Source organism: Astatotilapia calliptera, chromosome 23 (assembly GCF_964374335.1).
Source record: "Astatotilapia calliptera chromosome 23, fAstCal68.1, whole genome shotgun sequence".
NCBI lineage: Eukaryota > Metazoa > Chordata > Actinopteri > Cichliformes > Cichlidae > Astatotilapia > Astatotilapia calliptera.
In genome coordinates, this window is record NC_137443.1 from 35408154 (window position 1) to 35432574 (window position 24421).

General features: G+C 38.0%; 2 protein-coding genes across 5 annotated transcripts in view; one reads left to right on the plus strand and one right to left on the minus strand.

The window, feature by feature from the left end:
• Nucleotides 1-17958, plus strand: part of LOC113016986 (gamma-aminobutyric acid receptor subunit beta-3-like) — a 97101-nt gene extending 79143 nt beyond the window's left edge. For 2 of the 4 annotated variants that reach the window (XM_026160232.2, XM_026160234.2), the window contains 4 exons: nucleotides 76-228; nucleotides 7022-7269; nucleotides 8613-8681; nucleotides 12025-17958. In XM_026160232.2, coding sequence (XP_026016017.1) covers nucleotides 76-228; nucleotides 7022-7269; nucleotides 8613-8681; nucleotides 12025-12396 — 842 coding nt within the window. In that variant the 3' untranslated portion in view covers nucleotides 12397-17958. The remainder of the gene's footprint in view (nucleotides 1-75; nucleotides 229-7021; nucleotides 7270-8612; nucleotides 8682-12024) is intronic. The other 2 variants (XM_026160233.2, XM_080297344.1) reach the window with 1 other exon arrangement.
• The window catches only part of LOC145424226 (uncharacterized), a 474743-nt gene that overhangs the window by 145129 nt on the left and 305193 nt on the right, over nucleotides 1-24421 (minus strand). The gene's annotated exons all lie outside the window — the stretch shown is intronic.

Consider the following 24421-nt stretch of genomic DNA (forward strand, 5'->3'; position numbering starts at 1 on the left):
TACACGCCATGAACCTTCAGAGGTTCTTGCCTACTTTATCTCTCAACCACTCGTCTCTGTCTCGCTTATGTTAAGGTGCCTACCCTCGACTGTCTCTGAGCTTCAAGCTGAAGAGGAACATCGGCTACTTTATTTTGCAGACGTACATGCCATCAATCCTAATTACCATCCTCTCCTGGGTGTCCTTCTGGATAAACTATGATGCGTCAGCAGCCAGAGTGGCTCTAGGTAAGTAGTGGTGACTGTTTAAGAGCAAGTATTTTTCTTTCTCAGATGAGGTCGGGGACTGGTAGAAATCAGAAGCTGCCTTTCTTCCTTCAGCTTGATTCCCAAAATAGTCTGAACTTCTCCTGTTATTGTGTCTGAGCTTTGGGAACTGGCCTGTAAATGGATGGACTAAATGGTGATAGATTTGAGGAAAAGTGCCATCCTGTATGTCTTAATGGACTGTTTTTATCCATTGTGACAGTTTCTGTAGGGCAAAAGTACAAATTCACTGAGAAGCCTTCACGAGCTACAAATTCATCACATATCTAATGGGCATTATTTAACCTCTACTTGAGTGGTGCAGTTTAGTAGCACTCAACAATGCAGAGATCAAGTAAACAAGTCAGTGGTATGTAATTATGGAGATTTCAAGCTGGAGGCTGAAGCATAGTTTTGCCTTTGTGTAAAGCTGAGCCGACCACACATCAGGCAAGTGCAATGGTCAGGATATGAAGGCAGCCAAGGTAATATCTCAGGTGCAATTTATACATAGTGCTTTCCACAACACTCATACTTGACATGCTAAATAGGTAATTAAGTGTTCATTAAGCTACACCTCTAAATAACAGAGGTCCAGTTCAAGCGTAAGGAGTAAGGAAACGGCTCTACTGCCTATTTCTGAGAGAGGGTGGTCTCTTCCTTTAGTTTTTATAAACCCCAAAACAAGATGAAACTCAAAAGAAGTATATGTGATATAGCTTTTGTTAGCGCTAATATTATGCAAGGTAGCCATAAACCATGTTTAGCCGTAAGTACTAGCTGTGAATACTGCTGTAAAAACAGCATACTGTCTGTACTAAGATTGTGTTGAACATTTATTAGCAGCAACATGGCAACCAGAGATCACTTCAAGTGACGACAGGCAAAATAACCACTGGTGACTTGAAGTGGGCGAGTCCCGAGTTACACTGTTCTCAACTTTGTAATTGCTAATGCTAACTTCAATGTTGCTTTGCAGTTAGCAAAATAACGTTTTGGTTACTTTGAGCAAATCACTACTTTATGGAGTTTAACTACCTAGCAAACATAGTGAAAACTGTGACATTATTCGATGGATCAAAGCGGTTTGTGGTAAGATTACGCCACAAATGAACAGATGTTGATATTTCCTCAAATTTTTGTGTTTCAGCAATGTCTACTCTTACGAAGCAAGAAATGTCAGTCATACATACAACAAAGAAAGAAAATGGATGTGTGGTTTTTTTTTTACAGCATTGGAGTGATAAATAATTTAGATATGAAATAGATGCAATCAGACAGCCACTCTGCATAAATCCAGATAAGTTCAACATGTAATACACAATCAGTTGTGTGTTGCTTACTTGCTTATCTGGATAGTCACCACCATTTACACTCTGTCCCCCAGTATTAGTATAACCTTTTAGAGCAGTCTGATCTAAGTCTTTATTAGTTATCTAATCATTTTTGTTCTAACAATATGTCAGAAAGTGTGTTACATAATATAACAATTGTGTGAAATATCATTGTTTAACGCTACTGGTTAAACTAAGTAACACATTTTTAACCAAACAGATGATGAGATGGTGAGCCTTTCGTTAGTAAGATTTCCCATTGTTAGAGATGCTGTAGGTGGTTGGAGAGAACTAACATTGTCAGATACCCTTCAGGGACTATTTTGGAGCCATTTCACAGTGAAAAGAGAAGGCTCTCTCTGAACTGGCAACAAGCCACGGATTCATGCAGCAAAGCCTCCGCAACCGGCAAACTTTTCCAAAAAAAAAAAAGAAATTCCAAGTTGTGCTAAATAAATGATGCCATGGAAAATGAAAGCACAGCTTTATGTGCTAATCTTGAATTAGGAATATTTGTAGTTGTTTTCCTTTATTGACTTTTCATAAAATGCTTTCATAACACTTAACTATCCCAACTAGGCAAATTAAGGCAGAAGGGGCCAGACCTTTAAAATCCCAGACTGTAATCAGTTGGCAGTAGTAGCCAACAAGTAGTCAAGTTTGGCTGCAACTAAAGATTTAAACGAATCAGTTGATGACTGATTGGGTAATTATTCAGCTTCTAAAAGTGTAAGGTGACCTTTTGAGGTTGGTTGTCCAAAATCCAAAGACAGGCAATAAATCTGCAGTGCTGCTCTGCCGTTGTGGACAAACTTGACGGAAACTTTCAGGTGTGGCTGGAGATGGGTGAGCAGTAAATGTTTGCCCAGGGGCCAAATAGTTCAATCTGGCCATGCCAATTGATTGCTGCTTCAGTCCTTCAGTTCAGTTTGTAAGGATAGATAATGGACCAGTAATGACCTTAACACATCATAATGCTTTTTGGAAAACATGTTTTGATCCATTACCTTTCAGCAGCATCCATCTGTTCCCCTGCTACCCTGGAGGGAATCTGTGTGTGTGTGTGTGTGTGTGTGTGTGTGTGTGTGTGTGTGTGTGTGTGTGTGTGTGTGTGTGTGTGTGTGTGTGTGTGTGTGTGTGTGCATATACTTCTCTTTTACTGCACGGTTTCTTTACGTATCTTTTCGTCAAGGCATGTATGCAATATCCGGTCATTATCGTATGCCTTGGAGTGTATGTCTGCTTTTTTTGTATGTGTGATAGCTGCAATATCCGGCATGTAGCTCGACAGGCGAAAGGCAACCAGAGGTCCATTCTCTACTCCTGATGGACCTTTTTGAGCTTTCAGCAGATATCTTGATTGTGGAAGAGGCTGTGTGTGTGTGCATGGATTGCTCTTTGTGTCTATGTGTGTGCACACACCTGCCGGTAAAAGCAGTGTAATGATCAGGAGGAAATCAATTCCAGGAGGCAGCAGGCAAACAATTGAATTGTTTGAAGGAGAATCTCATTTTCCTGAGCAATTCCAAAGGATTGCAAAGTTACAAATTACCTGCTTGCACCTTAATCTGGTTGCAAGCTTTTTTCCACAGTCAGGACCTTTATTCATACTTGTATTATGTGTACAGTTAGGGTACAGTTAGCTGTACAAGAACACTTTTAGAGTAACATAAGACACATAAGTTTGAAATCAGTATATGTTTGTTCAAACTTTTGAAATTTTCATATGGAATTTTTACCTATTAAGAGATGGAGATCTTTTAGCAAAAGGCCGACTACATGTAAGAGAGTTGATTTGAAAGGTCAATTTTATACTTCCTGATGATGGCTGTGTTTAGCATCTAACCTCATCTAACATCTAACCAGTTTAATGTTGACCTGGTGAATGTTGAGAGGTTAAAGTTTATAGACAGTGTGCTACAATTCCAATGTCAGGCTGTTTTAGATTAGATAATACACATCATAACCATCTATCCATTTGGATAGGTGGGATACACCATTGGCAGGTTACCAGTCAGTCACAGGGCTAAAACCGACAGGTAACCATTCATTCTCAGATTCACACCTCAAGCCACTTTAGAATCGTGAGTTAATCTAACATTCATGTCTTTGGACTGTGAAAGAAGAAGCAATACCCTGAGAAAACCCACACGCAGAGGGGAAAGCATGCTCAGCACAGAGAGGCCACTGATGTGTGGATCACCAGTGAGAACTTAGAAGGTCTGATAAATCTTTAACTCTTACCCCTTGGACATCTACTGGGAGTAGCCCCCCAAAAAACACATCTTTATTGATATATACTGAGGCGTCAAAACTTGTCATTAAGGGTACAAAATAACTCTACAAGCTACTGAGTGACCTCTTAAGTTACAAAGGCACATAAGGGGTAGTTTCCAAAGTTTGAGATAGAGACCTATTTGCTCCAAAATCATCTGTTCATGTTCATCAGTCACTTAGCTCCAGTGCCCTCAACAGCCATGCTAGTTACCACTTTTGTTGCGCATGCACTAAAATAACTTAATTTTAATGTCAGAAAAAGTAGAAGTATGTCAGTAGAGTTCTGCTTTCTGCCCCAGAACTTCAAATGCCAAAGCTGAAACTCTACAGACTGCTGCCAAGTTTTCTTAGCTTTCCAAGATGTAAGTATATCTGTTTAGTTTAGTTTGCAGTCCTACTAGACTGCCTGTACCCCTTGAAGAACAAAGACATTTTTCTAATGATTGTCAAACCACATCTTTATGGACGTATTACTACATTTTTATGTGCTTTAAGCCCCGCGTGCAGTCCTATCAGACTGACAGTTTGCGCTGTCTGCAAGTGATGAATTGAAGTGTTCAATTAACACTGCTTTGATTTACCTCCTGTGCCTGTCATTTTACAGGCATAACGGGATTCTGTATAATATATCTTTTTCTCTTTTCATAATGTGGAGCTGTGTTCCTAATGGCCTATTGGCACATGATTAGAGGAGATTTGATTGCCGTGCGCCTTTGTTCCAGCTGTTTGGGTGGAAAAGAGATTTGGGGACATATAACAAGAGAAAGGTGGGGGAGGGGACTCTTAAAAAAATGTGCTGCGTGAGCAAAGAGGGAAATCACCACAAAATGATGGCAAGATTAAGAAGCGGGGAACAATGAGACAAGACAAGGTGGGGGGAAGGAGGAGGGGAGAGACCAGAAGGAAAGGGAGCAAGAGAAACCCCATCAAACTATATTTCTCCCCAAAGAGTGTAACACCGTGATGAAAGAGGAGGGAGGCCCACATGCGCGTGGCCCCTTGATTAAATTGTCCGAACAGGGAGCGAGGGAGGGGGCAAATGAAAGGAAGTGAGGACTGGAAGAAGAGAGGGAGCGAAGGACAGAGATTAATGGTACAGCTCAGCGAACACCTATAAAGAACAAGACTGTCATTATGTGGAGGGAAAAAAAAGAAAACCAGATTGCACCATCCAGTACGGGTGGTGGCACTGAGCACGTGCACGTGCGAGCAAGCTCATGCGCATTCAGACCTGCAGTGCACACACGCGAGTGCTGTTTAGCCTTGTAATGTGCCAATAAATCACACGAAGGCTTGGACAGACCTTAGCTCTCCTGCACCCTCCTCCGCGACCCCCCTCTGACTGCTCCATGTCTCGTTGCTCTACTTTATGGCACATGAACCAAAAACCTTTGTGTGAGTTAAAGAGAATTCAGTGTTCATGCTGTTTGCCCATCCTTTCTTACAGTGGGTGCTCAGGGGTCATCGTAAAATGCATTGACCCTCATCCAGTTCTATATGTGGCTATAATTTTACGAGGCTCACCTCATGCTGTCGTTCTGCCATGTGTGAAGGTGCTCTTACTGTCAATGGTGTGTTTTATCCCTAGTAGTTAAGGTTACCAGGAGCTGGGGGCTAGATACATGCAACACTATTCTGATGAGTTATTTCTGCTTGGTAACCAAGGGGGCAGTTGGATGTTACAAGGCAGACCTTTGAATTTCAATGAGGCAGACTTTGTGCACCTACCTAGCAGCTTGTGCCTGCTGATCGCTTTTATATTTAATCCTGTTTACAACGGGCAAATTGTTTTAGGATTTTCAAATCAAATACATGCCCTCACCCTTGCTGCTATTTCTTGCTGTTTCTCTGGTTCTTGATGATAGCAAGCACCATAATCTTTTTTTTTCTCTGCCAGGTCAGTTGTGCTCGTAACTAGCAATGGAAACAGCCACAGTACAAACATGTTTTTTGTAAAAATAGCCTTGTTACTGTAGTAACGACAAAGACATCTGCTGGAGTTTTCAGTGTGACCTTAAGGTTTCGGTCGAGACAGCAGCATCTGTTTAAAGACAGTCTCGGACTAATTAAGCGTCAGATATACCATCCAGGATTGATTATGAAGATTGGTCATGAGGAAGCCTCGGAGAAAAAAAAAAACAGACTTCCTCCACAGTTTGTCTTTGAAACATTTTGCTGAGTGATCTAAATCCAGTAATGTTACTGTGATTAGTTTAAAAGCCTCAATTAAAAGGATAACAGTCCGAGAGGTGAGGGTTTTTTGTTTGTTTGTTTTAATGAGGTAAGCCAAGATATGCGATTATATAGGGCAGCAATGGCATACTACATGCAAGTGGGTTTTTAAATATTTCGTGTGTAAGATACACCCAACAAGTAAGCCAGATGTTAGGTTCAGCTTCTTTGCAGTCTAACATGTTTTGAGCTTTTCTTTTGATTCTTATTGTCTATTTAGTCAGACCCAGAAGACCTACCTGCATTTTTGTTATTTTCAACAAGGTACAATAGCATAAAAACACTACAATGCATCCATATAAATCAAAAACCTCATCACTTCTTCATGAGCATGTCAAGACATGGCTTCTATTTTTGATCGTCGTGCTGACCTCCTACTCTGTGCCTTCTTTCATGGTTCTCAAACTGGTGGAAAGAGCTAACGTGAATTGTTGTTTCAGGATTCTAGTAGACTTCAAGAGTAACATCCTAATAGAGAAAATTCATTAGAGATGATGGGGCTGTGCCAGCAAATGGTACAAAAGTACACAGGAAGATGATTTTGAATATAAAACCAACTAAACTTAAGTCATGTTTTATAAGCCCAGTCCATCACCTCATTAGATAAACAGTCCAACCAATTGTTATCCCTTTGGTTCAGCTACCTAGTCTTTCTAAAGTAGACATGTTCGTCCTTAACAAGACTTGGATTTCTTAAAGTTGGCACCATATTTTCCATAGCTAACATCTCCTGAGGGCTACTGACATCTCTGTTCTATATAGTGCGTTGCCTTGAGGATCGTTTCTGGCAATTTCATTTTCTCTCTTTTTTCTATTTAAGAAGAAGTGTTTTAGTGCTTGCCGAGAATCTGTAGACCAGTTGTTGTCTCTGCTGTAGGCATTTGCTGTAAATATATAGATCAAAAATACAATGTTTTTTCTTCTATTTGAAGGGATCACCACTGTGCTAACCATGACCACTATCAACACCCATTTGAGGGAGACACTCCCAAAGATCCCCTACGTTAAGGCTATCGACATGTACCTGATGGGCTGCTTCGTCATGGTTTTTCTGGCCCTGCTTGAGTACGCCTTCGTCAACTACATCTTCTTCGGGAGGGGCCCACAAATGCAAAAGAAACTGGCAGAGAAGGCAGAAAAGGCCAACAACGAGAGGGCGGCTAAGTACGACGCGGCAAGGGTAGGTTTGAATTTGATTATTGATCACTGGATACCTGGGTGTGTATTATCACAACAGCAGCAGAGAAAATCAAGGAATCTGGGAAGTTTGTTACATATTTGTGAATATTTCAAATCTGCCACCAAAGCCAGCAGTGAAAATGCTTTGCCTTTAAAATCAAAAGCCAAACATGAAAACTTTCGAGTCTTCTTCATTCTAATTTCAAATGCCATCGTTATTGTTATTTAAAAATTAACTATTTATTGTTTTAAGATATTTTTTTTGTTACCAGCACCTGAATACTACTGACAGTAAACATGTAGGTAAGAGTTTTCTAAGCTTAATGTAGCCATAGTGTAGCTGGTGTTGCTGACGTTACACTGTTTGCGTAACTTCAAAAAGTTAATAGACAGGCCCAAATAGGAGGCTTTGTATATACTATAAGTTTGAAGTGAGAAGTTGCAGGATTTAGCTCGGCAGGAAGGCTGATAAAATGTGGCGTGGGTGATAATACGTTGTAGATACTGAATAAAATTTGAACACTGTCTATTTAGCTTTAAAGGCAAACCCTGCTAGCATGCTATATAGCCGACAGCACGGCTGGACGGCAGCTGGTGCGCTGCCAAAACGTTCTGGGAGTGTGAGTACACTGAAGAGAAATGTCTTGCCAAATGAAATGGTGTGATGCTGGACTTGTATGTGATATATGTAGCTGCTTTCAGAAGTTTGTTTTTTCTTTTTGGCAGTGCATGCTAGTAAAAGTGGACCAGATCATTCAGAACTTGTACCTGCTCAACTCTAGCTGTATGTGAGTACCAGCGCCATTGCTGGTCAATATGGCCATTCTTTAGCACCAAGAAAATAGGAGAAAAGAAGGGCTAATATGTGCTGTTCTATAACTCCATTGATGGCTTTTGTGATTTGTCGACATTAATGTGGAATAAGTTTGTCCAAATGCATTTTGTTAATACTCAAAATTAAAAGGATTCTTTTCTTTTCAACAGTTAAGAGTGAGGTACTACATTAGGGATTGTTGCCTGTTAGACACTTTTGAAAATGAGTGAAAAATGTGAATGACATGACATTTTTTGTTGTACTGAAAAAATATGAATGTCCACAGTCCTAGCAGGATAACTAAACCTGTCAATGGAGCTGTATGTTAGTTATTCTCAAGAATAATTATCAGTTTCTTTACTTTCATATTCACATATCAGGATATGTATAACAAAAGGGGAACGTTGTATGCTGTTTACCTGCTTTACTTTATTCATAGTGTTCAGTCACAAAATATATTGGTTAAATGGAGAAAAAAAAGTTTCAGACATTTGTTCCCAACATGTGGCTGAAAATCTTCATCTCCTCAGGAGGCAGGTAGTAGGACCGCGTCCCTAAAACGGTCCAATCAGGTTAAAGGTCTTCGCCACTCACGCTCGGTGAGTTGTTTTGTTCAGTGAGACCCTTCAATTCGCCGTCATCATCAGCAGACATGGATGCGTTTTCTTTTGCCTTGATGCAAAAATATTTCTCCATCCATGTGATAAACTGAGCAATCGCAGACATCTCCATGACATCGCAGATTTGCCACATTGGTGTTTCTGATATGACTTGTTTCCTCCTTTCAGAGTTCATTATGAATGCATGCTGTCTGTATATCTTTCCTCATCGAAGTCATCAGTGAAGCCATTTCTTTCACAGTGCATGTAAGAATGTGGTGAAGCAGTCCACCTGCCAGTGGGTAGTCACTGCAGAGGTCCCCCACCATGCACAGTGGTATACAAAACAAATGAATTAATCTGAATATAGGGAACGAGTGCAGCATATTTACAAAGAAAGATACTAAAGTGACTGTTTTATTTGATTTAATAACATAAGACTTGAAAAACAGTTCATATTTAACCTCAGGTTTATTACACTCCAAAAAGTTGTATTGAGTCTAGTGATGATTGGTAGCCACCATAAGCTTTTTTATTATGTGGTAATTCTTGATAACTGGAGCCCGACTGATATATGATATTTAAGACTGATACCCATATTTGGTGATTTAAAAATCTGATATTGCGCTGTATCAGATAGTATATTTTTTCTTTTAGACACACAAAAGAAACAGATTTGCCTAACCTTTTTCCATAACCATTAATTTATTTACTCCTTCGGTTATTGTGTTTGTGGCATCCCAGACACATTTGACAACAGGGAAATTGCATAATCTCTATGTAACCATCAAATTGTTCAAATAGCTAATAATGTCATTTACTGGCATGACCATAAATCAGTCAGACTCTGGTGAAAGCAGTACATGCACTAAAATCAGAAATGTAGCTGTACTACATGTTAAATATAAGTACAAAGATAGATTTCTACCTATTTCCACAAGATTTGGAATGTTGTGTAAAATAAAAATAGAAATGAGTGATTTACTAATTAATTAAAGCCTGTGTTAAATTAAAAATAGTACAAAGACAATTTATCAAATGTTAAACCCATAATGTTTTTTTTTAAGAATATATGCTAATCTAGCACATTTTTCATTAAATTTGCAATAAAAATATGTTTACCACTCTACAAGGCATTCTTTGACAGAGCTTTTCTTAAATGATATAACTGAGAGAGAGTAGGAATTTGTAAAGAGCCATGATGTGGGCATATCTCTAGAATGCATTTTGGCATTATCTTTCTGAAACAATTAAGGCCATCCCTGGAAATAGTGTCGTCTGGATTGTAGCATGTGATGCTCTAAAATCTGTAGTTGCTGTACAGCATTAACGTTGCCTTCACATACGGGCAAGTTGCCGTATGCTTCCCAATTAAAAATATGTCTTAAATGATTTGAAAATCAGTGTATATTGACATTTTAAACAGTATAACCTGTTTCCAAAAAAGCCTGTATGCTAAGTGCTTCACATCACCAGGTAAGCAGACTAGAGATAGATCACAGTGCTTTAAAAAAAACAATAAAATATTCTGAAATATAATATAGTGTATAGCACATGAAAAATAAAACTTCTGGATGGGGTAGTGCATAGGCTAATAATTAGTAAATCAAACACCTCACAATAACAAGCTTCTTGCAGCAGTTTTAATTCTAACTCAAACAAAAAGGAACGATGGGACTTCCACAGTTGCTACATTTGCATGAGCAATCACTACTTTTCATTAATGTTGATTTGTCTATAATCATAAGCATGGATTATGATGTATTGTATCTTGTGTTGAATTTAACTGTTGAATATGACAATGAATGAACTGAAATAACATCTATTCAACTGATGTATCAGGTTAGCAATTTAATGTGTTATCATGGACTATATTGGCATATTAATGTGCAGCAGCAATGCAACATGATTACAGTTATAGTCACAATGTTTTAAAAAAAAGTCAATTCTGTGAATATTTGCATGTTAAAATGTGACAAATATGTTTTTGTTTGTTTTTTTTCTCATTTTTGATTTTAGCAAACTGAAGACCTAATTCCATATAGTAAATGCGTTCAACGTGCTATTCAGCCAAAACGTGTTGTAGCTTCTCCAAACCATTGCTACAATGGAGTGAATAAGGAGTAGAGGGAGTAATCCTGATTAACTCCACAGAGACAAAACTCTATGGAAAATGACTCTTCACTTGTCTCTTATCTGTGACCTCAGGAAATACTTTTCAGTTGAGTTTATGGTCTCAATCAGAATGGTGTTCGTGCATTAATGAAACTCAACAAGGTTAACGGACATGCAACTAAGTTAGCTAGCTAGCCATCGAAAATTACTCAAAAATGGGTTTGTTTTTTTTAAAAAAAAGAGGGCATCTCATACTGTGAATTTAAAGTTGAAAGTTACAATAATTTGCCTTTTACAACTTGAAAAATAAAGACCAGTGTCCTCCGAATGTCAGGTGGTGCTACATATTTCCAGTCTGGATTATTGGTTAGCCTTGTTTTGGACAGCCGATGTTCCATTACTGCCACCTGATAGAACAAGCTCACTTTGATTGCATAGAACAATTGTGTGGGCTTTATGCAGAAAAGGTCAACAATGCCTGACAGATACATTTGTTTATGTAAGCTGCCAAAATCAACATTAATATGAAGTCTACGGTAGCTCCTATTTATTTTTATATGATGTGATGCAGAGTTTGAGTAAAACTAAGCCATCCATCCTTTGAAGAAATACAATAATCCTCGAAACTTTTTCAACACTTTGTTTTGAAAGTGTTTGAACCACAAGGGCTCAGATAAAAGAAAAAAACAATGTTTGATATGTAATCTCATGGGGGAATTCAGATGAGGTCGGGCATGAGAAAAGAAAAGAAAATGCGTAACAGTGCTTTAAAAGGAGCCTCCCATTTTTGCATCCTAATAGATGCAATGTCATACTGGTGGAAACAAAGTAGCAATGAGCCTAACAAGGCCCATTTGTTACTTCAGTATTTGTATTGCAATGTATGTTTTCCTGTTTTCCTAGTGTTAGTTCCGTTTTTCAATGCAAGATATTTTAACCGTTTGAGGGCTAGGTTGCAAAGGTGATGGGACCCAACCCTAACAATAATGCTAATACTCACTCAAGGGGCAATCAGAAAATGCTTTTTTTTTTTTTTTTTAAATTATATTCTTCTCCCAAGAAACAAAAAAATAATCATTCCAACAAATGGAGCTAGGGTTCGGGTGGTACGGACTTTAAACCCCAGACAGCCATGAAAATCTTTCTTTCAGGATTCCTTCAATTCTTGGTCTTGGAGGGAAGGTTCCTAAAGTGCTGATATTCATAACTGTTTTCTTTCTCCATTCAGGCAGAGCCACATGGTCATGGGAACATTCTGCTGACCACCCTGGAAATCCATAATGAAGTGGCAGGAAGTGAGATCACCACCAGCGTGGCAGACATTAGGAACTCTCAGTCCATGGTGCAGCTGGACAGCACTGCCTCATCGCACATCCAGTATCGCAAGCAGAGTGGCGGAGTCGGTCCATGTTCTGCTAGCCGTCACTCCCTGGACCGCTCCGCTCAGATGAAACGCAGCCGCCTGCGGAGGCGGTCCTCGCAGTTAAAAATCAAAATCCCCGACCTGACGGATGTAAATGCCATTGATCGCTGGTCACGGATCATTTTCCCTTCTGTGTTCTCAATCTTCAACCTCATCTACTGGCTCTACTATGTCTGATTGGACTGTTTTGTTGAGGTGTTTTATTCTGGTTTGTTTTTTTGTTGTTGTTTTTTTTTTGTGACTTTTTTCATTTCATTTGTTTTTCTTCCTTTTCTCTGTTGCTTTTATACATGATGGAATCTGCCACGTTGAAGACTGTAACACAATAAGACAAAAGTGAAAAAGAGACTGAGAAAAGACTACCGAGTTTTGGACCAAGTTCTCATTTAAGTTGTTTTTATATTTGCAGTGTTTGAACCCTTAGTACCGAGTTCTTTTTATTTTTGAAAGTATGTACTGTAATTGGGATTTGTGACGGTCATTTCCCAACACATTTGCCCTCTCAGTAATGTGTAAATAGCAAGATACAAAGCCAGCAATTGAATAAATATTACAGTATTTGCAAAAAAGAAAAAGAAACAAGAACCAGTTAAGTTAAAGATTTTTCTAATCAAAAAAGTAAGAAATCTTTATACTACACAGGTGATCAGATAAGTGCAGGCAACTCCTAGAAATCATTTACCCTATGCACTATTAATGCATGTAATGATCAGCCGTAGAAGAAAAAAAAATGAGTACTTTTTGCCTTCGGTAATAGCACAACTTCACAGCAACAAACCAATGTGTGTTTGTTTATAGCATTAATAATATACTTCCTACTAAATACAATTTATCATGCATTGAACTGGTAAACCTTTACCCAAACACAATATCTTCAAACTCTTAACATCCCCCAGGTCACTGGCAACCCATTTAGGGATAGGTTTAGGCTAACATCTACCCTTTTTTAAAGACTTTATCACCTACTTGGAACATCCAGAAAAAAAACTGTACGGCCAAAATGAATGTACTTCATTTGAAAGGTAACATAGTTTCTTCAAATGTGCCCGTTTCCTATGTTAATTAAACAGAACCCTAGAACTGACCCTAGACTGACCACCGATGACCAGCTGGAGGTTAGGAGTTTGAAGCGGAGGTTTTTGTCCTCTGTTCAGAATGATTATGACTCAGGTTCTGAATTTTTTGGGTGTCTTTTTCTTAAAAACCAAACAAAAAAAATGTCGCTGAAATAACTTTTTTGGTCATTTGATAAGGGGAATAGAAAATAATAAGCACAACTATGACAACTGCCATTTCTTTCCTCTTCTACCTTCAACCAACAACACTTTTCAAGTGATAGCATGACAGAATTGCACTTAAATTTCTCCAACATTCTAGAAAAACTGTTTAAGAAAACTGCCAAGGGCCTTTTGGGCAATACAGTTATTACTTATCTCATGAAATATTATGATATTTTTGTACTCTGCGTCTTAAGGTCTTCATTTGAGTTCCTAATCTATTCTTGTTTTCTTTTGCGCCATCTCCGTTGTGGTAATAGAATAAAAGACCCATTTTTTGTACATAAGTTCATAGGTGTGTATATATATAAATGTGTATATGTATATATACATGTGTATATATATATCTATATATAGCTATGAGAGGTGGGATCAAAAAGTTCCAGGGATGGGCCTCTGAAAATTTAAAATTTGGCTCAGTAGACTTTAGTTCAAGGTTATCTTCTCACGTACCATTCACTGTTAACAGTGCATTTTAAGGTCACTTAACAGAAGTCCTGTGTTTCTCTATTGCTCACTGGATCCACTCAAGTATCTCAACATTTCAGATTGATTTCCTTTTACATAATCTGGATGAAGCAAATCTAGCAAACAGATTTGTGTTGATGTTGTCAAGAAAACATGCATTTTGAATGCACTTAGTGCTGACACACCACAGTTTTTGTAGTTCCGTGCTAAATGTTCTGCATTGATCCCTCAAGACATTACCATAGAGGTCTGCATTGACTGGCTGATCCCTGGACAAATTCCTGTTGCAAAAACCAGTGAATTCCAACAAAATGTATGACAGTAACCCTGTCACCAGTGATGACAATTCCAATACTTACTCCACAATAAGTGTTTCGATGAAAATCACTGTGTTGGGTAATTAACAAATCTACAAGGCATGTGAGATGACAGTATGTCACCAGTTGTGTAAGACAACAATCACGCTCAGTCATGGTACAGGCAATTGTACGTAGTGTACACCTAAGGACAGAATTTCTAGGCATAGCCAGGTGGCAGAAAGCTTCCACTTTGGTGCCCTCAGAATCTCATCACTGCTTTTTGCAGATGATGTGGTTCTGTTGGTTCTATGAGGTGGGGATCTCGTGCTCGCACTGGAGCAGTTCGCCAGTTGATCTATGTCCCTACCCTCACTTGTGATCACAAGCTGTGGATGCAAGCGGCAGGAATGAGTCTATTCTGAACTACTGTGTTAATGCAGCCAGGGATATAACCACCAACCTAAATTGTGAGTTAGTGGAAGGCCTACTCTACAGCCACCCCTAAATAAATTGCCCAACTTTAATAAATTAAAAACCACAAATCGGCAGTACAAAAAAGTCTTTTGGTCTCTATGAATAGTTTGCCACTTCATCAGCAACACTAAATGGGGCTAATTTTCTTATAATTCACCTACCTGGATAATTGTTTTGGGCTCAAACCAATGATCACATTGTCTGTCAGTTCTTGTGATTGGACTCTGTGGGGCCTCATCTACTTCTTTCAGTCGTTAAATTGGACTGCTTCACTGTAGGTTTCTTCATGGTGCCTTTTTGAGGCATTTTAATTGGTTATCTGATGCTTTGCTGTGAGGTAGAGACCTTTCAAGTAGTTCAACCAATATAATTTATGAACACAACCAGCTAGCTGGCATTAGCTGCTAACTTAGGACTCCATCTTTTTATTCATTCATTTCTGGCTCCAGAAACAAACATGGCAACCGCTAAAACATTAACATTAAAGCTCCATATTTGACACCCATAACCAGTGGTGACAAAAATGATCATCCATGGTGCCATGTTTTAGTCCTTTGAGATATATATATATATATATATATATATACACACACACGTACGTTTAAGATGTGCTGTGAAAATGACCTTGAACAGTAGCTCAGCCAAATTAAACTCTGGTATGGATTTTGATTTTCTTCGGGAGCCTGTTCCCAGAAGTTTTTGTTCACATCTCATATATCCCTGCGTGTACAACCCCAAAATGAAAATGATCTTTTTGTGATTGTCATACTGGCAATTAACATAATTTAGTAGAAAGAATTAAACTAACAGATCTGTTTCACGCCTCCGTTTAGTTTTGAGCATTTGTGGGGCACTCTGAAGACATTCCTACCCAATAACTCCACTCAAGACACTGTATGTATGTTCAGCTGTACTGAGTGATGCAAATGGATTCCATAGAGCCCGAAGATGGACCAAGATAACTGATCTGTCGTGTAAACAAAAGCACATACTAGTATTGAATGTATCAGATCCATTCTTCAGGGAGAGGATAATGAGCCATGATCATAATTTTTCCATCAGAATGTAACACCCATTCCTACATTGTGAGTGACAAATAGAATAGAGTGAGAAAGTAAAAAGATGGTGCTTTACTAGTGTGTGCATGTGCATGTGTGATGGAAAGTGGATATGGAGCCACTGAAAGGAATGGCATTGGTAGATTATTTGTTTTCTTGCTGCTTGCTCAACTATGGACAAATGTCAACATATAATAGTTTTCTGGATTAAAAATAGCTCTACTGTCAGACTCTTTTGACAAACTGTGTGCCATTCCACCTAAGGTTGCAGAGCCATCAACCAGTTATAACTTGAGGATGTACATTTGAAGCATTCTTGATCAATTGCAGATACATGGAATACATCCACTATTTGTGCATGTACAAGAATACATGTAGAGAAAAAAAAAGGTTATTGATAACTGAGTTTGTTGACAGAATACAATCAGTCAAGTTTTCTTTGTACAGGTTGATATATGACTAAGAACTGAATGTATTGTACTTGGATTGTTTCTGCACAATTTCAGTTTGCTTACTGGAAAAAGGATTGACCTCAGTACTGATTAATATAGAGCTCTTGTGACCCCAAATCACATTTTCTGCTGTGTATACAGGCCTGGAGGCAAATAAGATCAGGGTACAAGAAAGAAATGGCAGCGAAATAATACATAAGTCTGCTTAGGCATAAAGTTAAGAAAAATGTACGCTTTTATGCAACCTCACAAGCATCTAGCCCTACAAAGTTGCCCCAGAGATGACCTGAAACAGACATTCTGCTTCACATTATAATAATAACAACAATAATAATGGTATTATACTAAAATTATCAGCAGTCCAGTCAGAAGCACAACAGAGGGTGTGTGTAATATGGTCTCCAATAGGAATTGTAACTAATGGCGCTAAATGGTTTTAATAGTTGCATATGCTTATGCTTCAAGAGAAATAAACCCAGATATTTATTTATTACATTTTGCAAATACAGTATCTGTAATATTTTGCTGAAATCTGTGAAAAAAATAAAAAATGGAAATATTATGTTTTTGTCATAAGCCAGTCAAAAAGAACAAACAAAATTTGCACTTTTGGGCCCTGTTCATTCTGGACCATTACCTGATCGTAATATAATTCCAGCTAGCAAAAGCTTTTAAATATATTAGAAGTTCTACGGTAACTCTGTGAAGTAGTTCATCTGGTATTGGACATGTCATCCCCTTGAAGGCGAAATCTTTCCAAAAAAACTTTACCCAACGGTGTGTTACCAGCACAAATGGAGACTACAAAATATTTTTGGAAATCTAGAAAATATTGCTCAATCATCAAGTGATTTCCAGTAATGTGGAAACAATTTTATTTCACTCAGATACAAATTTGTCTCCACATCGTCATCGACTAGACTTTGTATGTAATTGCGCTACATGTTGTTTTGCAATGAACACACAGTAAAAGAAAATGTCTTTGACTTTGGTCTTGGTCACAGAGCATTGTTTGGGAATATCTTGCATGAATGCAAAAAAGTAATGAAATAAGTCTGTCCAAAGAAGATTCAAACTGCTTTGTGTAGTTTGAAGGACAATATTTGTACCCATATAATGTTGATGAAGCTTCAGTCTAGTGTAAATAAGACTGAACATGGAAGCTAAAGAAAAAACCTTTTACAACACGTGTCTAAAAAGATCTTCCTAGCTAACTGGTTTGCTTTGAATTACTTTTGGATGATGTGCTGGCATTACAACTGGTCAATGTGTGAATCATTTTTTTTTTTTAAATTACTGAACTACAAAGCGCAGTTTACGAGTAAAAGAAGGCAAGTGTTATAAACTCTAGATACCTGTTTATCATGCATGCAACTACAATTCGTAACTTTGGAGAATTAAAAAGAAAAAAAAGATTTATTGCAAACTCATTTATAAGAGCTGTCAGCTGCTCATTTTAGAAATGACACAATGCCGTGTGAGCCTACATCTAATAAATAAATAAATATTAAAAAATAAAATAAAAAAATAAAAAAAAGTCATTAAATACTTCAGGTGTTGTATGGCCTTGGTCCCATAATGGAATGTGAAATGTTCTGTGCTGCCACAAAATGTATTTAGGCTTAGATTTATACTGTATATCTCTGTATGTTTCTCTTCCTTTTTCGGTAGATTTCCATGTTAAAACATCAAATAAATGATATACATTGTACTTGTGTACTTGGTATTGTATACATCATACAGCAAGAAAATGCACCTTCCTAAAGTTAGGGAAATCCTTACAGAAACTTGGGAAACTAGTGAAACAAGTCCAGAGATTGGTGGGGATGACATCTCGTTTTGAAGCAGACAATTTTGCTCCAACAAGGTACTTGTTTCCTGTCTTTTTCCATTTTCAGTTCAAATCTATATTGTAATTGACCACTTACACTAGGATACATCATATGGTCAAATGAACTTGCTGAATGCATGCCAGAGTGATAATCTACAAGAGTACCGTAGGTTCCTGGATATAGGAAGAATTGGCAAGCAGACTTGAAGTGTATAGTAGCATCTTTAGTAGATTAGCTAGCTACCTTAAAAATGCTAAAATAAGGTTCTCTCCAAGCTAAATTAAGTTGTTAATCCTGCAGGTCAGAGTGTTCAAAGCACAGATTGCATGTTTTCTTATAATGCTGAAAGACAAACTTGTACTGTCAGTCCGAGTTTAAGTTTTTCTGGCATAGATTCAGCATCAAATCTTAATGCTCCAAAGGCTCTCAAAACTTGATCACAGCTCAGACAGACCTGCTGGCACAACATTTCTTCAAAGACCATAAACCTAGGTTGAACACCATGTATAAATAATACATTGCATTTAAATAACTTTTATGTGCCATCTGGGTGTTTAAAGGTAATCTGAGCAATGTAACTCATCAAGGGTTAGTCTATCTATTTCATAATATAGTTTCTTTGGAGCAAGTTGTAAAAAGATACCTCTGAGACATACTGTTATGTGCTTACCCTTAACTAAGCAGTGAATCATTTTTCACTGACTTAAGTCTAATACCTATGGAACAGGCAGCTCAAAGGAAGAGCAGGAAAACACAAAGCTGGATTCCAGTTTCCATGGCCCACTACTGTTTATGCATACATAGTTCTAAAGTTTGTTGAATGAGGTAATGTGAAAACATGCCAAATTTTAGGGATGCAAAACTTTTTTAAAATGGCACTGCACCAATATTTCTGAGAAAACAGATGGGGAAGTCTTCTCAATTTAATTATTTTGTTCAACTAAAATTGGAAGCTAAAAATAGGCATGGATGTTAGCTGTCGTCAAGGAGAACGGGTTTTCCCTAGGTGCTTGTAGTTATATCTGAATATAATATGTTTGTATGCCCTAACATTTCTGTCTGCGGCAAAATAAAAATGTTCTCAGTGTTGCAGGATGTGTTCAGTTGAACTGAATTGACTTTCATTTATATTCCAACAGCAGTCTCCTTAAGGAGCTTTTGTATACAATAAGGTAAAGATTAAGGGAGAAGCAGTGATGCAAGTGTGCTGGAATAATGTTTAAGCAGGACTTGCAGTTAATTAGAGAGGAAATCATGCCCCCTTCCAGCAGTTTCTGACCTGGAGAGGTGAAGGTTAATGGGCATAATAGTTCAGTTATTGTGCTAATACTATGAAATGTAGCTGGAGACTCTAATCAAGTCAGTGTGACTGCAGCAGTTTGATTGTGAAAACCCAAAAAACTCGGTTTCAAGTATGATAACAGTAAAGTCTCATAATTAAAGAAGTGAATGTCTAAATCTTTAGTTATTATTCATAAAGAATTGGGTTGATTCGATTCATAGCACCAAACTGCAACAGCAGTCCCTTCAAGACACTTGTACTGTAAGGTGAAGACTCTAAAATAATGGGGAGAAAACCCCAACAATCAGATGACCCCTGATGATCAAGCACTTGGCAACAGTGAGAAGGAAAAACTCCATTTTAACAGGAAGGAATAACTGGCAGAAACAGGCTCATGGAGTGGCGGCCATCTGCTGCGACTGGTTGGAGGTGAGAGGAGGGAGACAGGCCAAAGACAAACTGTGGACAAGAGCTAGAGATTAATGATAACTAAAGTGTCATAAAATGCTGTGTGAGTCAAGGCAGGATAGGACCTTAATATGCAGGACTCAAATGCAAAACTGAAATCAAAGCATATACACATGAGGAAATCAGGACCGAGAGGACTTTAGGCCTCTTTAGTATATTGGATAAGACCTTCCTTTTGTCTCAGGTAAAGAAAATACACATTGGCTATATCATAACGTACAATAACTTGAGAAAAAGCTGAGGTTGGCTTTCTTTGCTCCAAACGCTCTACAGTATAAGTCCCTTGGGGTATGTGTGAGAAATTAGAATTTTTCTTTTTCCTCTGGTGTCTTTATAATATATATAAGGGTTCTGACCCCAAGATATACTGCAGTTTATCATAAAAGAAATTACTGTTCAGCAGTTTGTGGGAGGCATGTGAGTGGGACTGCTTGTTGATAGCAATACATATATTTTTCCTCAAAGAGAGCTGGCCTTTTGAACAAGCTTCCAACTATGTGTTGCAGCAGGGTTTTGGAAGCGTTGGTAGGTATAAATAGCAAATCCAGTCGATTTGTTTATCCAGATGTGACTACCTGGCTAACTTCCTACTCGCAGTGGTGCAGGTCTTGCCTTGCCTCAAAGAAACTGAAGTTGAGATTTGTAAGAGTCTTCTCCTCTTGTGAAATTGTTTCTAGCATATCAGGCCCCCAGGTCATCCCTGCACTCAGTTTTGAAAGGACAAAAATAAACTTTTTACTCTTCAACTTTGTCAGATTCTTTCACAGCCCTATGGTTTTTTTTTTCTAAAAGCATCCAAACAGATCAGGGATTGCTGTTCTTACTCTGGAATCTGACAGGGATATTGTGATAGATGACCTCGGGCAAACAAGATGCCAAAATTGCTAATAAAAAGCACTCTAGAGGGCCATCAAGCAAAAGTCAACTAAAGGTTATCGGAACAAAAGAAAACAGAGGCATCATCCGTTCTCCCTTCTGCTATCACTCACTCTGATCTTATTGACCGGATACTTCAGAAATAAATAAAGAAGCAGTTCAAATGTGAAAAAAATGACTAATAGGACCATTAAACTTCATCAAATGGGAACAAAAAAGGATCTGGATCCCTTGCTGAACAATGTAGTCCAGGTTTTCAGGGCACGTGTTGTTGAATGTTGTCAAACTCTTGTGGAACTTAAGTCCTTCATTTAGGCAATAAGTCTCCAAAGGTTTGCTGATTTTCAGGTGGGGATGGGGTATGACCTGAAGCAAAGATTTATGTGTGAGCTGCTCTGAAGCTCTGCACTGAGAGACTTATTACTTTCATAAATGCAGTGAAAAGAATATGAATATTTAATTACTTTTTTTTTCCTTGTCAAGAATTAGACAGAAGATACAAGTTTTATAACCCCAGTGGGGAAATGGGGTTGCAACAGCACCAAATTATACAACAAAAGAAGCATGTACTAAAAAATAATGCAGGAAAGAAATGTGCTAGTTATGTAAAAAAAAAACAAGATGTGATGCCACAGCATACTTACCGTGCTTGGAGATATATCATATTTTTAAGTAGATACAGCTTACCATACTTAACACTATAGTTCAATGCATAAGCATTCTGGCTTGTCAATAATTGGAAATCTAATTATTGGGTAATTTTAAAATTTTGACCGAATGATGATGCTAAAGAAATACATTTATTAAGTTTATTTTGATTAGCAATCAATTGCTCCCTAATTGATATACTGCAGCTACTGTATATAGAGTGCCATAGTGACTACCCACTTTTTTAAGGGCTCTGCATAAAGCCCAGTAATATAGGAATTGACCATTTTTAAAAAAAAAAAATAGAAGTCCAAGTCCAACTTGAGTTTCACACACTTTGTTTATTAGAAATTTATTCAAAAGTGTGTTACTTGCTTAAATTGTCATGAACAAATTTGTGTATTTTTCACCAAAAACGTAAAGCTAATTTTTCTTGATTTATTGGGTTAATAGCACTTATATTTATGCCACTTCCAGAATGTAATAATCAATAATCAGAATGTAATAATCAATAATCAGAAATGCCTGTGGTGTTGAGTTAAGATGCACTCTGGATTAGGACTCGGCGATATGTCGAGTTTTTAAATATATCGATATATTTTTATACGAGATATGAGATGTGACAATATCGTTTATATCGATATAGTCTATGGTACGTTATAACTAGAGATGGCACGATACCACTTCTTTATGTCCGATACCGATATCATAAATTTGGATATCTGCCGATACCGATATGAATCCGATATAGTGTTTTTTAATCAACAAAACTGTTTTTTTAAATATCTTGCTGCATTTTGTATAAGTTCATACTCAAGTTTAAAACAACAACTACACTAAAGCTATTCTGTTATACCTGTATGCAAAAAAAAAAATTTCATAGTTCAGCAATACTGAACAATCTAATAAACTTAAACCTACACCATCCTCCCTATTCTGGTATTTTAAAGAGTACTTAGTGTAAATATTAAGCAACCTAACTAATAGGGTTCCAACTCCCAGCAACAACAAAAATAAATAAATAAAAAATAGGGAACCACCCCTCACGCTCCACCTCATGATTCTTAATCGACGTAATCAACCTTAATTTGATGCAGTGTGAAAAAAAAATGCACAGAAATCAATTATTTTTCAAGAAATATTAAATAGATTCAACATCTTTTTTCAACAAAATTGCAGACTGCACAGATGGTACCTTCCCAAAGGAAAAAGTACTATAGCTTACTAGGGTATATATATTAGACTTAATAGTTACTATATACAGTAATTGACTTCTATTCATTTTACATCAAATTAAAACTTTGGGTGTCAGATAATTATTTATTAAAAGCTCGACATTTTATATGAGAATAAGAAAGAAAAGTATGTCTTTGTGCCCCCTTTTCCCTGTTAATGCCCTATCGGCCCCCCTGGCTAAACTTTGCTAGATCCGCCCCTGCACAGTTACCAGCCGTCAGCTACGTAGAAAAAGATCCTGGAGTAGAAAGTAATATAAAATAAATTCTAACAACAGCTTATCAAGCTTAAACGTGCTGCTGTTGTTCAGCCGCTGGTTTCCTCTTTCTGGTGCAAAGTGGGCCAAAAACAAACAAGAGAGACGAACTCGCGACAGAGGATCAGCTGATCATTAAGCAGTTTCATGATTGAAGTAGCAGCAAGAAAAGGCAGTCGCTCTATATATCGTTTGTTAAGCTTAAAGCAGGAATGCTTTACAAACATTCAGAGATGGACTTACACACTTGCTTTACTTCTCTCGGGATAACTTTGTCGGAGATGCTAGTGAAGCTCCAAATGCTATCCAGACCACCGACAGGTCCCGACAGATCGGATTACATTTTTTATTTTTCTCCGATATCCGATCCAGTAATTTAGGTCAGTATCGGACCGATACCGATACGTAATATTGGATCGGTCCATCTCTAGTTATAACTATACTTGTGGAGCTGCAAGTTTGCCTCTCTTTAGTACACTTTTGTCTCTACGCTGCCTCGCCTCTCTCCTTCACTGAACACAACTCCCCCATCGCTTCACCTGCAGGCAACAACAAGATGGACACGGCAGCTATCAAAGAGGAGCTGGTCGGTAAAAAGAAAACATTTGAAGATTACTATTTTAGTGCTGTCAGCGTGACGTTAACGCCATAACTGCATTAACGGGGCAAATCTCTGTTAACGAGTTACCACGGATCACCCCGTGCATGGGGCTGGACGGCATCAATGCATTAATGAGCTAACCGCGCTAACGCATTGATGCCTAAAATCCTATCATTTTCTCAAAAATCGACAGTGTGCCTTATGTATGAATTCAGGTTGTGCTTACTGACCGCAAACTGATTTTATGTGGTACACAGCGCTCAGAAACCTTTCAAAAAATGTTTTGGTACGACTTTGGTAAGCTACGAAGCTGCACTGCTTGATGGATTGTTGGAGCATCACGGCTACCGAGGAGCCACGTGCTCTGCTTCAAGGTAATATTACTGTACTGTGTGCATATAAGGACCACAAATGGCACCTGTTAAGAGACATGGTTACAAAGAGGATTTCAAACTCCAGGCTGTCAGTCACAGAGGCAAGGCAAGGCAAGTTTATTTGTATAGCACAATTCAACAACAAGGTGGTTCAAAGTGCTTTACAGAGACATTAGAAACAAAAACAAATAAAAAGCATGATTTAAAATTGATTAAAACAAGCAAGCAAACAAACAAACTAACTAACTAAATAACAAACAAACAAACAAACAAACAAAACAGTATGTAAAATCAAAACAGATAAAATCAGAACAGTAGATAAAATCAGTAGTTAAAATGTAAGTTTTGAAGTTTAAGCTTAAAAGTGTGGATTTGGTGCTTTATTCAAATGCAGCTGAGAACAGGTGAGTCTTCAACCTGGATTTAAATAAACTGAGTGTTTCAGCTGATCTGAGGCTTTCTGGGAGTTTGTTCCAGATATAAGGAGCATAAAAGCTGAATGCAGCTTCTCCGTGTCTGGTTCTGACTCTGGGAACTGATAAAAGACCGGATCCAGATGACCTGAGGGATCTGGAAGGTTCATACTGGGTCAGGAGGTCAC